Source organism: Salmo salar, chromosome 26 (assembly GCF_965601325.2).
Source record: "Salmo salar chromosome 26, fSalSal1, whole genome shotgun sequence".
NCBI lineage: Eukaryota > Metazoa > Chordata > Actinopteri > Salmoniformes > Salmonidae > Salmo > Salmo salar.
In genome coordinates, this window is record NC_138316.1 from 1,928,447 (window position 1) to 1,944,067 (window position 15,621).

The window sequence follows — 15,621 nt, forward strand, 5'->3', positions numbered from 1 at the left end:
TTTACACTGATGTCGAGTGGCTGCAAATACTTTGTTGTGCCCCCAGGAATCAGGGTGACAAAATGACTACCGTAATCAGAATGATGGGAAGTTTGAGAGCGCTCGATTTAATCTAAACAGTAAACAAAGAAGTTGTTTGACCTTAACCCGTTCGGCAATTTCATTGGTCTAATGAAAACTTCATGCCGCCAAAAAACTGAGCACGTCACAGAATGTAATTTTTTTTGGAGAAAAAAAAAATTTGAAAGCGGGAAAAATCCATATATTAGCCGCGTCATTGTTTAAGCCGCGAGGTTCAAAACCTGGGAAAAAAGTAGCGGCTTATAGTCCGGAAATTACGGTATGTGTAGGCCTACGGTAGCTATGTAAACTCATCAAAAAAAGAAACATCCCTTTTTCAGGATCTTGTCTTTAAAATATAATTCGTAAAAATCCAAATAACTTCACAGATCATCATTGTAAAGGGTTTAAATATTGTTTTCCATTCTTGTTCAATGAACCATAACAATTAATGAACATGCACCTGTGGAACGGTCGTTAAGACACTAACAGCTTACAGACGGTAGGCAATTAAGGTCTCAGTTATGAAAACTTAGGACACTAGAGGCCTTTATACTGACACTGAAAAACACCAAAAGAAAGATGCCCAGGGTCCCTGCTCATCTGTGTGAACATGCCTTATGCATGCTGCAAGGAGGCATGATGACTGCAGATGCGGCCAGGGCAATAAATTGCAATGTCCATACTGTGAGACGCCTAAGACAGCGCTACAGGGAGACAGGACGGACAGCTGATCGTCCTCGCAGTGTCAGACCACGTGTAACAACACCTGCACAGGATCGGTACATCTGAACATCACACCTGCGGCACAGGTAAGGGATGGCAACAACAACTTCCTGAGTTACACCAGGAACGCACAATCCCTCCATCAGTGCTCAGACTGTCCGCAATAGCCTGAGAGAGGCTGGACTGAGGGCTTGTAGGCCTGTTGTAAGGCAGGTCCTCGCCAGACATCACCGGCAACAACGTCGCCTATGGGCACAAACCCACCGTCGCTGGACCAGACAGGACTGGCAAAAAGTGCTCTTCACTGACGAGTCACGGTTTTGTCTCACCAGGGGTGATGGTCCGATTCGCGTTTATCATCGAAGGAATGAGTATTACACCGAGGCCTGTACTCTGGAACGGGATCGATTTGGAGGTGGAGGGTCCGTCATGGTCTGGGGCGGTGTGTCACAGCATCATCGGACTGAGCTTGTTGTCATTGCAGGCAATCTCAACGCTGTGCGTTACAGGGAAGACATCCTCCTCCCTCATGTGGTACCCTTCCTGCAAGCTCATCCTGAAATGACCCTCCAGCATGACAATGCCACCAGCCATACCGCTCATTCTGTGCGTGATTTCCTGCAAGACAGGAATGTCAGTGTTCTGCCATGGCCAGCAACGAGCCTGGACCTCAATCCCATTGAGCACGTCTGGGACCTGTTGGATCGGAGGGTGAGGGCTAGGGCCATTTCCCCCAGAAATGTCCGGGAACTTGCAGGTGCCTTGGTGGAAGAGAACATCACATAGCAAGAACTGGCAAATCTGGTGCAGTCCATGAGGAGATGCACTGCAGTACTTAATGCAGCTGGTGGCCACACCAGATACTGACTGTTACTTTTGATTTTGACCCCCCCCTTTGTTCAGGGACACATTATTCCATTTCTGTTAGTCACATGTCTGAGGAACTTGTTCAGTTTATGTCTCAGTTGTTGAATCTTATGTTCATACAAATATTTACACATGTTAAGTTTGCTGAAAATAAACGCAGCTGACAGTGAGAGAATGTTTCTTTTTTTGCTGAGTTTGTCGCAGTGGGCACATATCTTTCTTGTGTTCTATAAAACGATGGTTGTTGATGTGTATGGCTACATTTCAGATACATTTTTGTATATCTGAACAGTAGTAGGACCAATCTACCTTGTTTTATTAGGGCTCTAAAGCAATACTACCCCCATGGATTTAAATGCCCCCTTAGGCATGTCATCCTGGATCTGGGCCTGGTCAAACTAACAACAAATCGAAGAAACTACATAATTGTGAATGCAGCAAAAAGGTTTTTGGATCTCCAGGACTTTACAGCTGAAACAACATTATTTTTTGTTGTTGTTACATTTCCCCAGGTTTCACCCCACACAGTAGGTGGCGGCATTAACCTATAATGTACGTTTGCGGACCACCATAATACCATAGAAGAAGAAGGCTGTCATTGTTGTTTCGGTTTCGAAAGTAACACAGTGTTGCGTTTGATTGGTGGAGCTGCACAGCTGTACTGAGACTGAGGTAGGCATGGCACGTAGCTTAGATGGGAGTAAGTCTGAGATGGATGAAGGCAGTAGTATTAGTGAGGAGTCTACCTACACGAAGGGGATGAGGGTTGATTTACCACAGATGGGGACAAAATAGAAGGGGGAAATCTAGATGAGCAAACAGGCAGGAGATGAGGTACAGAAGAACAAAGTTATGATTGTCTTTTCTGAGCCAACCAGCAAAATGTTACAACCGATTACATTGTCAAAAGCCATCAAATCAGATATAGGACATGTAAAAGATGCTAGATGCGTAGGGAAAGGAAAGGTATTGATATTTGCAGTTAATGTAACTCAGAGGGACAAGATATTGAAAATGGAGGCTCTAAATGGAGGTAGGGTGAAATGCCATATCGCTGGCAGAAAGGCGAAAGTGAGAGGGGTGATTGCGGGAGTACTGATGGAGGTGTCAATAGACGAGTTTTAGAGGGAGGTGATCGGGGTGAAAAGTGGTTGAGGCGAGGCGAATGAACAGTAAGAAAAGGGAGGTTGGAGTATAAAACACTACGGTGTAGCTAGAATTTGAAGGGAATCTGTTGCCGTTTGTAAAACCAGGTAAAAATCCCACTAGGGCGGGCAGTTACAGGCTTATCGAGCTGACATCCAATATGTGTAAGTTGATGGAAAAGATGATAGTGAGTAGGATGATGTATTTCTTGGAAGTTAGGGGTTTGATGAGCATTGCACAGAGTGGGTTCAGGAGACGGAGGTCTGCCATGGATGCCCTGGTTATAGTTAGTACAGAGATAGCCAAGACCCTGACAATAAAAGAGGTGATGAGTGTTGTGCATTTTGACATTGAGAAACCTTACAATTCCATGTGGAGGGAAGGGTTGTTGATCAAGTTGAGTGCATTGGTCTGTATAACTGGATCATGGTCTTCCTTTTCGATCGAGTCATACGGGTGAGGGTGGGATACGAATGATCAATCCAGTTTAAAGTGGACAAAGGTACTCCTCAGGAAAGTGTGGTTAGTCTGGTGTTGTTCACCCTGATGATAGATGACATATTTAAGGAGGTGGGATAGGGAGTGGGTATGGCCTTGTATGCTGATGATGGGCTGTATGGAAGAGAAGTGGGAATGTAAAATATGTGATGAGGAAGATGCAAGAAGCTGTGGGAGTGTGCAAGATTGGTCTCTAACATGGGTTTTTAAGATGTCTGTGGCCAAGTCCTGCTTTATGGTGTTTTCTATGAGGAAGGTTAAAGATGTTAGGGCTGCAAATATACATTCAGGATATAGGTAGGGTGTCTGAGTTTAAGTATGTTGTTTGATGAGAGTATTGAAATTAAATGTAGAAAGGTGCTGAACCTCATAAAAGCAGTGGCAGGATATGATTGGGGGTCGGCTAGACAAACACTGTTGTATATGTACCAGGCATTGATCAGGTTATCTTTGGATTATGGGTGCTTTGTATATGGATCGGCAGCCAAAACTGTACTATAGTGCTGGAAAGGATACAGTCAAGGGCACTGAGATTATGTGTGGGTGCCTTCAGGACAACACCTGTTGTGGATTGTGGGGAACTACCACTGAGGATAAGGCGTGGCAAACTTGCATTAATGTACTGGGCGAGGTTTAATGGGAGTTAATTTAAAAAACTCTTAGGGATTGGCGTCCCGTCAACGGGACAGTTGTAAATCATGCAGCGCCTTGTCACAATCGCAGATTTTAGAGAAACAACAAATGTCGGTACATATAAGTGTCTTATATCGGCTGAAAGCTTAAATTCTTGTTAATATAACTGCACGGTCCAATTTACAGTAGCTATTACTGCGAAAAATGCCATGCTATTGTTTGAGAGCTCCTAACAACAAAACACTTTTTTTCACCGCGATAGGTTTGATAAATTCACCTCTGAAGGTGAAATATGTAATTACATTCTGAAATCTTGCTCTGATTTATCATCCAAAGGGTCCCAGAGATAACATGAAGTGTCGTTTTGTTAGATAAAATCCTTTTTCATATCCTAAAAAGGTCCATAAAGCATGCACGATCGATTTTGCATTTCCACTCGTTCAATTTGCAAAGAAAGGAATCTGTGAAAATCAAACCCTAAACGTTGTTTCAACCAGTCAAATCACATTTGTATGTATTCCTCAGAGATCCTAGAACGTAGCCAGACTTCACTATATCATTAGGGGTGCAGTATATCCTATAGGACACCAAATCTGGTCAGAGAGCGACGCCTTCATGGCATGCCGATGACGTGGGCTGTCTTCACTTGATCGATTCTAACTTTGTCAAATAAGCACCAATCGAGGTCAAACGAAGCTAGCTAGATAGCCAATGAGCTGGGCTTTACGGGAGTATCCGGAAACCCTGTATCTGTTGTAAAATGTAGCTGCTAACCTTTTGCGACAGCATGCCTTTTCCTTTTGGACAAAAATTATTAGAATATTCAGAGTTATGAAGTTATGAAAACTGGTTGTTTTGCAAATGTTGAACTTATAATATGGATACTAATACTGGAAAAGCTAAATAAATGTCCAAGCATACAGATTTGACGATATTCTTGCAGAAAAATGTAATATGAATGCAAATGTCTCCTTCACGATTTGCCCAAATTTACCTGGGTGACTTCACACTAAATGTCATGTAGTTCGCTCATACTTCAAGTTATCCGTGTGAAAATTTGCACATACACTGCTGCCATCTTGTGGACACCATTGGAAATACAACCAGAGTGATGGCTAGAACTGGGACCTTTCTGTTGCATTTCAAAGACGGTGGTAGAAAAATAAAAACACAAGTTTTTTTCTTTGCATTTTATTCTACCAGATCTATTGTGCTATATTCTCCTACATTCAATTCACATTTCCATAAACTTCAAAGTGTTTCCTTTCAAATGGTACCAAAAATATGCATATCCTTGCTTCAGGGCCTGAGCTACAGGCAGTTAGATTTGGGTGTCATTTTAGGTGAAAATTGAAAAGAAATGGGGCTATCCCTAAGAAGGACATTCTGTGGTCTAGGCAACTGGGGAATGCTAGGAGCGAGGAGGGGGTAAGCAGAGGGCATATGGGTGGACAATCGGGCAGAAGGTTGTAGAATATGGACTGGGGGAGAGAAAGATACGGCCGGCAATTGCATTGGGTGTGTGGAGAGATATATAAATAAATCGTTTTTAAGGATATATACAGATGGTTCAAAGGATCCAGTCAGTGGAAGGTGGGGGCTGGGGTGTATATCCCAGATTTCAAAGTTGGAGTATGTAAGCGGTTCATTAACTGATTATGTGTCAGTGTACGCGGCAGAGTTGATGGCCATGATTATAGGTTTGAGATGGTTGGACGTGAAACCACTGAGGTGTGATCTGCTCTGACTGGGCTGCAGTCCCTCACTAACTTTAAACATCAGCTATCTGAGCAGCTAACCGATCGCTGCAGCTGTACATAGCCCATCTGTAAATAGCTCATCCAATCTACCTACCTCATCCCCATATTGTTTTTATTTACTTTTCTACTCTTTTGCACACCAGTATTTTTACTTGCACATCATCATCTGCACATGTATCACTCCAGTGTTAATTTGCTAAATTGTAATTACTTGCTACTATGGCCTATTTATTGCCTTACCTCCTCACGCCATTTGCACACACTGTATATAGACTTTATTTTTGTTCTATTGTTATTCACTGTACGCTTGTTTATTCCATGTGTAACTCTGTGTTGTTGTTTGTGTCGCACTGCTTTGCTTTATCTTGGGCAGGTCGCAGTTGTAAATGAGAACTTGTTCTCAACTAGCCTACCTGGTTAAATAAAGGTGAGAAAAAAGTGTGAAGGCGGGCAGGTTGGATAGGGGAGACTTGTTTGTGGAGATGATGGTGCTGTTAATGGGATTGGAGAGGATGGGAGTGGTGGTAAGTTTTTGTTGGGTTCCCACCCATGTGGGTGTGGAGGGTAATGAGAAGGCTGATGTGGTGGCTAAGAGTGCTGTGAGGAGAGAGGGGGTAGATATTCAGGTCATACTGGGCCACAGGGAAGTCAAGTCCTTGATCCAGGCAAAAGGGCTCGATCTTTGGCAAAGGGAGTGGGATGCTCGTAGTAAGGGGAGGCAATTTTATTGCATGCATCGATCAGTAAAAGAAGTGGGGAGTATGGGATGTTGGACACGAAGTTGTGTGGAGTAGACTACGGTTTGGGCACACAGGTTTGAATGCCAAGTTGTGGATGATAGGGAGACGTGAAACATGTCTGTGTGATGAGTGTTTAGTGGAGGAAATGGTGGAGCATGTGTTGATATTTTGTTTACTGTATGACGTACACAACCACATTCAAAAGTTTGGGGTCACTTAGAAATGTCCTTGTTTTTGAAAGAAAAGCTATTTTTTTGTCCATTAAAATAACATCAAATTGATCAGAAATACAGTTTAGACATTGTTAATGTTGTAAATGACTATTGTAGATGGAATCAGCAGATTTTTTTTTATGGAATATCTACATTAGGTGTACAGAGGCCCATTATCAGCAACCATCACTCCTGTGTTCCAATGGCACGTTGTGTTAGCTAATCCAAGTTTATCATTTTAAAAGGCTAATTGATCATTAAAAAACCCTTTTGCAATTATGTTAGCACAGCTGAAAACTGTTGTTCTGATTAAAGAAGCAATAAACTGGGCTTCTTTAGACTAGTTGAGTATCTGGAGCATCAGCATTTGTGGGTTTGATTACAGGCACAAAATGGCCAGAAACAAAAAACGTACTTCTGAAACTCGTCAGTCTATTCTTGTTCTGAGAAATGAAGTCTATTCCATGCGAGAAATTGGCAAGAAACTGAAGATCTTGTACAACACTGTGCACTACTCCCTTCACAGAACAGCACAAACTGGCTCTAACCAGAATAGAAAGAGTGGGAGGCCAAGGTACACAACTGAGCAAGAGGACAAGTACATTAGAGTGTCTAGTTTGAGAAACAGACGCCTCACAATCCTCAACTGGCAGCTTCATTAAATAGTAACGCAAAATATGACATTTACATAAGAATTTAGACCCTTTACTCAGTACTTTGTTGAAGCACCTTTGACAGCGATTACAGTCTTCTTGGGTATGACGCTACAAGCTTGGCACACCTGTATTTGGGGAGTTTCTCCCCTTCTTCTCTGCAGATCCTCTCAAGCGTCGGCTTCCATCTGGCCACTCTACCATAAAGGCCTGATTGGTGGAGTGCTGCAGAGATGGTTGTCCTTCTGGAAGGTTCTCCGATCTCCACAGAGAAACTCTGAAGCTCTGTCAGAGTGATCATTGGGTTCTTGGTCACCTCCCTGACTAAGGCCTTTCTCTCCCGATTGCTCAGTTTGGCCAGGCAGCCATCTCTAGGAAGAGTCTTGGTGGTTCCAAACTTCTTCCATTTGAGAATGATGGAGGCCACTGTGTCCTTGGGGATCTTCAATGCTGCAGAAATGTTTTGGTACCCTTCCCCAGGTCTGTGCCTTGGCACAATCCTGTCTCGGAGCTCTACGGATAATTCCTTCAACCTTATGGCTTGGTTTTTGCTCTGGCATGCACTGTCAACTGTGGGACCTTATATAGACAGGTGTGTGCCTTTCCAAATCATGTCCAATCAATCGCATTTACCACAGGTGGACTCCAATGAAGTTGTAGAAACATCTCAAGGATGATGATCAATGGAAACAGGATGCACCTGAGTTCAATTTCGAGTCTCATAGCAAAGGGTCTGAATACTTATGCAAATAAGGTATCCGTTTTTAATTTGTAATACATTTGCAAATATTTATAAAAAACTGTTTTCGCTTTGTCATTATTGGGTACTGTGTGTAGATTGATGAGGGGAAAAATAATTTAATCAATTTTAGAATAAGGCTGTAATGTAACACAATGTGGAAAAAGGGAAGGGGTCTGTCTCAATACTTACCGAATGCACTGTATATTTAAGGGTAAAGGACATTTATTTTATTAATTTGTCCATCCCTAGGTGTTAAAATCACAAGCCATATCTTGGGACTCATATCTGTAAAGAACTACTTATTTTCTAATTGTACTTTCTAATTTTTCTTTAAAAAAAACATTCGCAAGCTTGAATTTTGTCAATGGTCAAATGTATTCATGTTTTTTTGTCATGTCATTCTTCTCTTTAGAAGTGAAATGCCAGCCTGTTCTTTGCTTTTAGTACTGAAACAAAGTTGTCATGAAAAAAGATACCCCTGATCAAATATTAGCAGTTTACCATTGTTCATCAGTGTTACATTCCAAATAAAAGCTTTTTTGTATTTTGGTGTACTTCTGTTATTCATTTGGTAGGCCTGTGTTGGGAACCTTATGGCTTAGCATTTTGGAGCTTCCCTTTCCTCCGGTGTAAACTAAGGGGTGGCGTAGTCTTATGTTACAAATACCAAAAATATTTTATCCCAAACCAAGTCAAGTCCATCCATTTTCATGTCATCGCAATTCTTCCTAATACTGTAGGCTTTAAAATCAGTTTTGAGAACAAACATCTACTCACAACAGTTCTTTTCCCTGATGCAGGTGGACCTAACAACATCACTCTGGGTACTGCAAAAATAAAACAAACGTATTACGACCACAATTTAGTTTCAGGAAACAATATTCAATGAAAAGACATGATATTGACATGTGGGATGTGAACGCCAGGCGCCTCATAGGCAGCGTTTACACAGGTATCCCAATTCTGATATTATTTTCCCACTAATTGGAATTTTGACCAATTGGATCAGCTCTGAAAAAGATCTGATGTGACTGGTCAAAATATCAGAATTGGGCAGCCAATGTCAACACAGCCAGTGGCTCAAACTTCTCATATAGTGTCACCTAGTGGTAGAATAACAACACTACACAAAATCAGTTGTATGCACATCACAGGTGTATTCATTACGGAAACCGTTTACGAACCAAACGGAAGAAAAAGGAACCAAACGGGTAGGGACCAACATGAATTTGTTACCATCATGAAATACCTACTGTATGTGGACCAGAGAGCACTTACCCTCAACACTGCCCCTTTTGAGTAGAACGATTAGATACTGGATGGGATCCTCTGGCTTATCAACCATAAGATTCGTCACCAATGTCTAAAAACAAAATCACTTTCTACCATTAGAGCATGTTTAATTTGTATTTTTCTTAAAATGTAAACAAGCAATGAAAGGGATGAAAGTAGTAGTAGTCTTCATCAACAGCTCTGATGAAAATAAGATGACAGATCAGTCAGGAGGAAGGGAGTAGAAGCAAAAGGAGAGCAGAGGTAGCCTGGGTTCTGACTAGAGGGAGTACAGCTACAACTGAAAGTTACTTTTTCATAGCAGGTTAGGAGAATTTACACAGCAGGTTAGGATAATTAATGTGGCAGGTTAAGAGACTAGGGTTAAGGTTAGGAAAAGGTTAGGGTTAGCTGAAATGCTCACCTAACCTGCTACAAAGAGTCACTTCCGGTTGTAGCTGTACTCCCTCGTCAAACCGGTAGTCAGGTTACAGATCTGTTTTGGCATGACAGGGCGTTGACATGATAACACAAACAGATCTGTGACCAGACTCCTGAGGTGGTAGGTAACTAGTGGGAATCTTTTGCAATGTTATTGTCAAATGAAATAGTAAATAGGTTTACCTGGACTAAATCAAATATTTCATGCTTCTCTGCATAAATAGCCATTTCAGGTGGAATTCTTAGGGGTTTTGCAGTTTCATCCATTGCAATAAGGTGATTTGCAGTCTGTTTGATGGGGAAAAGGTGGGATATTGTGTAACAAGTAACATAAAATAAATAGGAAACAACTGCCATGTAATTGCACAATGAAATGTTTTAATGTCTGGATGTCAAATAGTTATTCCATTGAATGTTTTATTTATTTTATTTCACCTTTATTTAACCAGGTAGGCAAGTTGAGAACAAGTTCTCATTTACAACTACGACCTGGCCAAGATAAAGCAAAGCAGTTCGACACATATAACAACACAGTTACACATGGAGTAAAACAAACATAGTCAATAATACAGTAGAAAAATAAGTCTATATACAATGTGAGCGCTGTATTTTGGCTTCGTTGCTAATTTATCCCTGTTTTTTCAGGGACCCCCTGAAAGCCCTCTGAGGCCCCGTTGGTCCTACTTCTAGGCCCTCTGGCTGAGAGATTGATCAAGCTAGTCGAAGTAAACAAGCTACGTGTTTTTTGCTCTTTGCTAACCAAAATGCTAGCTAACTAGCAAATTCTGACTATCAGTAAACATGGCGTTTCACTTGGGTTTTTGACAAAACTCATTAACTTGAACAATTATTGTACAATATCTAATGAAATGTGGCATAGTAGATACCTTAGTTTGGAACTGGCTTTTGGAAAACTAAATTATTTTCTTACCAGCTTATAACATGAATCCAAGTCGCTTGCCAAGACGCATTCACACGTTGCTAAGGAAAACGTAATTGGTGTCATGTTGCCCAGCAACGTCAGAACGCTCGTTGATTGTTGGTTCGACTCCTCAAGACAATTGAGACCACAGTGCTTCGTTGTCAATCATGTACTACAGTGTCTATCATTTAGCAAAATTCTGCGATAATTCCAACTTTTTATCCAGGGAAAAAATATTGATACTGCTAGACTGACTCAGCACATAGACCAGCAGGTACATTGTATTTATTAGGACCTTTCCAGAGTTGTCTCGAAAACCCAGAACTTACATTGGTACAAGGCTGTCTGTCTAGAGACTTTGTCCAGAGCAGCAGAGTATAGGTATTGTACTGCAGCTCCATATTGTAAACCTATCCATCTCAAATGGCATTTTCCTGTTGACAAGTGTGCACAACTGGCAAGGGTCACAATGCGTGAGGCAAGGGAGAGGTTGAAGGCCATTAAACACACACACAACCTCTTCAAACTGCAGCAGTTCATTTTCATAGAGGTCACGAGAGCATGCTCATGATAGGACAGAACAAGTGGCATCAGTCATGCAGGTGAGACCATCTCTCAACAGTTATTCTCACAGGTCCTTTTTTAAAATATCGTTCAAGGGTACACGGAGCACCACTGTAGTAATGCCACAGATCTACACATTTTCACCCTCTTCTTGAAAATTGTGGAGGAGTAGAGGGCTGTTCTGAGGCTCCTGAAGGGCAACAACCAAAGCCCTGGGTGTCATCCTAGACACTTACAGGTTGCTTCTCAGCTACAACATCTGCAAACTGCAGGCCCATGTACATCAAGGACCGAGTTTGACAATAGATATGGTAAATGTTGCAGAATATCAGTTGCATTTTAAACTGGAGTTGTGAGGTTGGACTATTTTGACTGTTTTCTAACCCAGGTCCTTTGTCTGTAGTTACCCACACGATGAAGTGAATCGACTGAGCTGTGACGAAGCCAGGAACTACTACGGTGGTGTGGTAAGCCTTATCCCACTAGCACTGGAGCTACTGCAAAGGATGGCCAGTTCCTACACCTATTGCGGCCAGGACAACACGTCTGCTGGGAATCCTAATGTGGATGTGCTTGAGTCCTCAGGACAGCTGGTGTGGGAGACGTGTCTTTCAGCCTGACTGGGCACGCTACTGGTGCTCCTAACACTAGGAAGACCCAGGTTAAGAGAACAGGCGCGTGGGCATGCAATCAAGCCAGCCTGGAGACCTCTGGGCCTTACCACCAGGATTAGGCATTAGGCCTTTGACCATTCTCTATTTTACATAAATCAGCATTGCAATAAAGTTTGTTTCTCTTGGTTTGACTTGTGATCAACTATTACTCAGAACTTGGCAACCATATTACACAATGTTTCATACAACAGACTGAAACTGGACAAATAGTTTAACACCATTTGCGTTTTGAGACAAAAGTGATTTCTATCAAAACAATGCAGTGGCTTTTCTAAACCCCACTGACACTGTAGAATAAGACGGTAAATAACTATCATCTCGGCGCCCATACTCAAATCTTGTTAAATTACCATGTAACAATGTTTGTGTGCTCTCGCAAACTGAAAAAAAAAAAAACAAGAGACAATGCAAAATATTTCTATTGATTTATATTGTTCAGTTAATTTTTTCCCATTTTTGTTTTCAGAACATTTGTAATCAGAACTGTCTTAACATACCGTCAGATTCACTGTACCATAGTTTCCTCATTCCGATGGTGTTTAATATTGATTTACATGCTTGATAACAAAAGATGTGTGGGAAAAAAGGAACACTTGAATTGACACCAGGATCTTGGACAGAGACCACACTTTGAGGATAACAGCTGGAGATGGGTAATACTGACTTTAATGGATATGTGACTTAACTGATTAGCTTGCAAGCCCTGATCCTGAGTAGGGGATGGAACAATAATGATTGTCACCCTAGATGACGATTGACTATATGGCAACAGAAACTCACAATATGTCCATGTTTAGAACTACAATATGACCCGATTCACTTTAAAGGCATTGGGTGAGGAAGGACCTCTATGAAGAGGGACATATACCTGGCATAGCTTCAATGCCAAGACATCAAGAGCGCCATCAGAGTCCCACTGCAGTAGTTCTGGCAGTTGTGTGCAGCCATCAAGGCACTGAATATCCAAAAGAACAGTCCTCTCAGGCCCCTAGCCTAGACAAAATAATGCAGTGATCCAAGTCAACTTGATCAATAAACCCCCAAAAAGCAGATGGATGCCACGTGGCACATTTAACTTAAGAGAATGTATGAGAAATAACTAGCTCTGGTCCAGGGTGTTACTGCACGTTCCTCCACTACTGCAGGAACACTCACTAACAACCTGAGCTAGAGATTTAGCTTGAACCTAGAGAAGATGCATTATTGCTGTAAAACTTCATTGTATGGTGGGATCATGCCCATTGAATCAACAAGACAAAATAAAACATTGTTACTTGATACTCTTTAAGCTTCTCTTTAGCTGGTTACAAATTATAACTGATTATTGCAATAATTTTAGTACCTATTTGTAGCGCTATATGTGTTAAAACAAGAGGCACTCAGTGTTTTGGGGAGGGAAATGTGATGGAACTCAGGAAGTGTTCTGAAAAGCTGAGGCTGTGAGGCCTTTGACCAAGCAGCAAAAAAACAAGATGAATCCATTTGAGAAAAGTATTGCACTTGTGAGTAGGACCCTCCAAACCCTCCAAAGTTCAGGTCATTTTAGATTGGGGTGTGCCAAAACCATAAATAAATAGCTTATTAAAACATCTAACAAAAGATTCTTGCTCGTTTTCCTGTTGCTGTTATTAGTTTTACATCACACAGACCGACGTAGCCTCAATATGTAGATTTACACACCCAATAGACCAATTCTGTGTGATAGGACTTGCCATAAGGAATCCATGTTAAGTTCACTGTTGAATACTTTTTGTTCACTCTTGCTCCCCCTAATGGATACTTATAGCAGTGGCCCTTAGACAGAATACATTAAAAAGCAAATTATGAGGCCAAATTTGCTCATTGTCCCTTGCTTAGGGAAAGGCATTTTTATTTTTATATAATAGAGCTTTGTATGAACCTGTATTTGCCCGTCCACTGGGGAAACAGCAAAAATAACACTGCATTTAGAGATATTTCCTTACATCTGTTGTTACAGTGGCAGCTCATCAGCAGCTGTTGCCCCACCCCTCCCTCTCTCTCGTCGTCGTCAGATGTGCTCCTGCTGTGTTTCATTGTAGTCCATGATCCGCAGATCCTTCCTCCTCTGGCGGGCGGCAGTGGCAGCGCTGGCCCTAGGCCTTGCCCCCTGCCCGTGGTGGGCCCTAAGCTGCTGGCTGTCTGACGGGGGTGGCTCCTGGGCCAAAGCAGACTGAGCAGAGCCCTGTGATGGAGGAGCAGCAACAGGAGAATGGGGGGGGGTGCCTGTGGCGGGAAGAGGAAATGGGCTGGACTGGACGTTCTGTGTCGACTCGCTGCTCTCCTCACCGGCGACCAGGCCGTGAGAGAGACTACTGAGCTTGGTGTCCTCATCCCCGTCACACTGGCTATCGCTTTTGTTGCGAAACAGCTCTCGAGCATGCATTCCCAGGAAGCTCTTGGCACTGGGGTAGGTACCCACAGTGAAGGGGGTGCCAGCGGGGGAGAGGGAAAGCGGAAAGGCAGCCAGGTGGGTCGGGGTCATCTCTGACAGGAGAGGGGGCTGTTTCAGACTGCCGTTGAGGGTCACCGAGGTAGTGGACTGAGCTCCATCCCCGGGTGGTAAAGTGCTTCCGTTGCCAGGCGGCCACGCTTGGGTGCGTCGGTCAGAGCTGCCCTGAGCAGTTGGCACAGTTCTGCTACTGCTGCCATTTGGCCTAGCAAACACACAGACACACACTATTGTTAATCTTTTTACATTGGTTTTCAGCTTCACTACATCAAACTAAACATTCTGTTCAAGAGCTGTATCTCTCTGGGATTAGTCCATAGTACCTACTTTTAATTTATGTACAGGCTAACCTCCTCTCCCTTTATCCTGTGACAAAATGACAATTTTGCTTGACGTTTAAAAACAGCCATTTACGGTTTTCTGTTAAAACAAGATTATTATTTTGACGTCAACTCACAATGCAGAATTATGGTCCTATTACTTATGTATAACCTCTAGGGCCAGGCAATTAAGTTATATATACCGCAGTCATATAACCCTTGAAAGCACCTCGGCTTACAGCACTTAATGGGCATTTTACTTGTCAGTAAAGGAATGCAGCTTCTGAAATGGGGACTGACATCCATCACATAATCTGAAACTGCCTGATGCAGGCCATGCTCTCCTAAAAAAGAAAGACATTTAGTAGAAAGAAAACATCCGCTAGGAATCAACTCCTAAGATTCATTATTTTTGACACGGAAGAGACTGATTAGTTGGCGTACTTCTGAGAACAAACACTTGCATCTTTCATAGCAAGCTACCGAGGGACGGAGAGATGGGGGATGGGCACAGTATAGGCAGGTCGGCCACCAGGCAGACAGTCAGAACCGTGCACTAGGCCTATCTATCGGCAATCAAAAGCTTTATCTCGCAATGGAATGTATATTTCGCATTTCTTGGCTTGCAATGTCTCGCAACTTCAGTAAAGCAGGGCCTATCATTAATAAATAGGCTAGGTTATTCTGCAGGCAACAGATCGAAGACAGAACGCACACTCGCATTATTAGCGAAGAGAAAGAGCAGGCAAGCCAGCTGCACAGTGATTTCAATTTTGTGGGGATCCCAATTTAGTTTAAACTTTCACACCCCTAATCCTGACTGAGTTGGTTTCAATAGTACAGTATTTCTAGACTGTCGCGATGATATGGCTCAAATTAATACAAATTGCACTGCACTGGGTATAGCCTACCTAAAAGACC

The 15,621-nt window shown here is 42.4% G+C and overlaps 3 protein-coding genes across 9 annotated transcripts in view; 1 reads left to right on the forward strand and 2 right to left on the reverse strand.

The window, feature by feature from the left end:
• The window catches only part of ak8 (adenylate kinase 8), an 82,680-nt gene extending 71,916 nt beyond the window's left edge, over nucleotides 1-10,764 (reverse strand). For 3 of the 4 annotated variants that reach the window (XM_014174828.1, XM_014174826.1, XM_014174825.1), the window contains exons 1-4: nucleotides 10,682-10,764; nucleotides 9,934-10,038; nucleotides 9,316-9,400; nucleotides 8,815-8,864 (exon numbers count right to left, since the gene is read on the reverse strand). In XM_014174828.1, coding sequence (XP_014030303.1) covers nucleotides 8,815-8,864; nucleotides 9,316-9,400; nucleotides 9,934-10,038; nucleotides 10,682-10,756 — 315 coding nt within the window. In that variant the 5' untranslated portion in view covers nucleotides 10,757-10,764. Of the gene's footprint in view, nucleotides 1-8,814; nucleotides 8,865-9,315; nucleotides 9,401-9,733; nucleotides 9,816-9,933; nucleotides 10,039-10,681 lie in introns of those variants that run through there. The other variant, XM_014174829.3, reaches the window with a different exon arrangement.
• A 377-nt stretch (nucleotides 10,765-11,141) lies between these two features.
• On the forward strand, nucleotides 11,142-12,035 carry spaca9 (sperm acrosome associated 9). The gene is given in 3 exon segments (XM_082969919.1): nucleotides 11,142-11,218; nucleotides 11,220-11,387; nucleotides 11,619-12,035. Coding segments are annotated over 3 exon segments (483 nt in total). The 3' UTR covers nucleotides 11,857-12,035.
• Nucleotides 12,036-12,318: 283 nt separating this feature from the next.
• The window catches only part of tsc1a (TSC complex subunit 1a), a 33,720-nt gene continuing 30,417 nt past the window's right edge, over nucleotides 12,319-15,621 (reverse strand). For all 4 annotated transcript variants that reach the window (XM_014174821.2, XM_014174820.2, XM_045708125.1 and 1 more), the window contains one exon: nucleotides 12,319-14,585. In XM_014174821.2, the coding sequence (XP_014030296.1) occupies nucleotides 13,940-14,585 (646 nt within the window). In that variant the 3' untranslated portion in view covers nucleotides 12,319-13,939. The remainder of the gene's footprint in view (nucleotides 14,586-15,621) is intronic.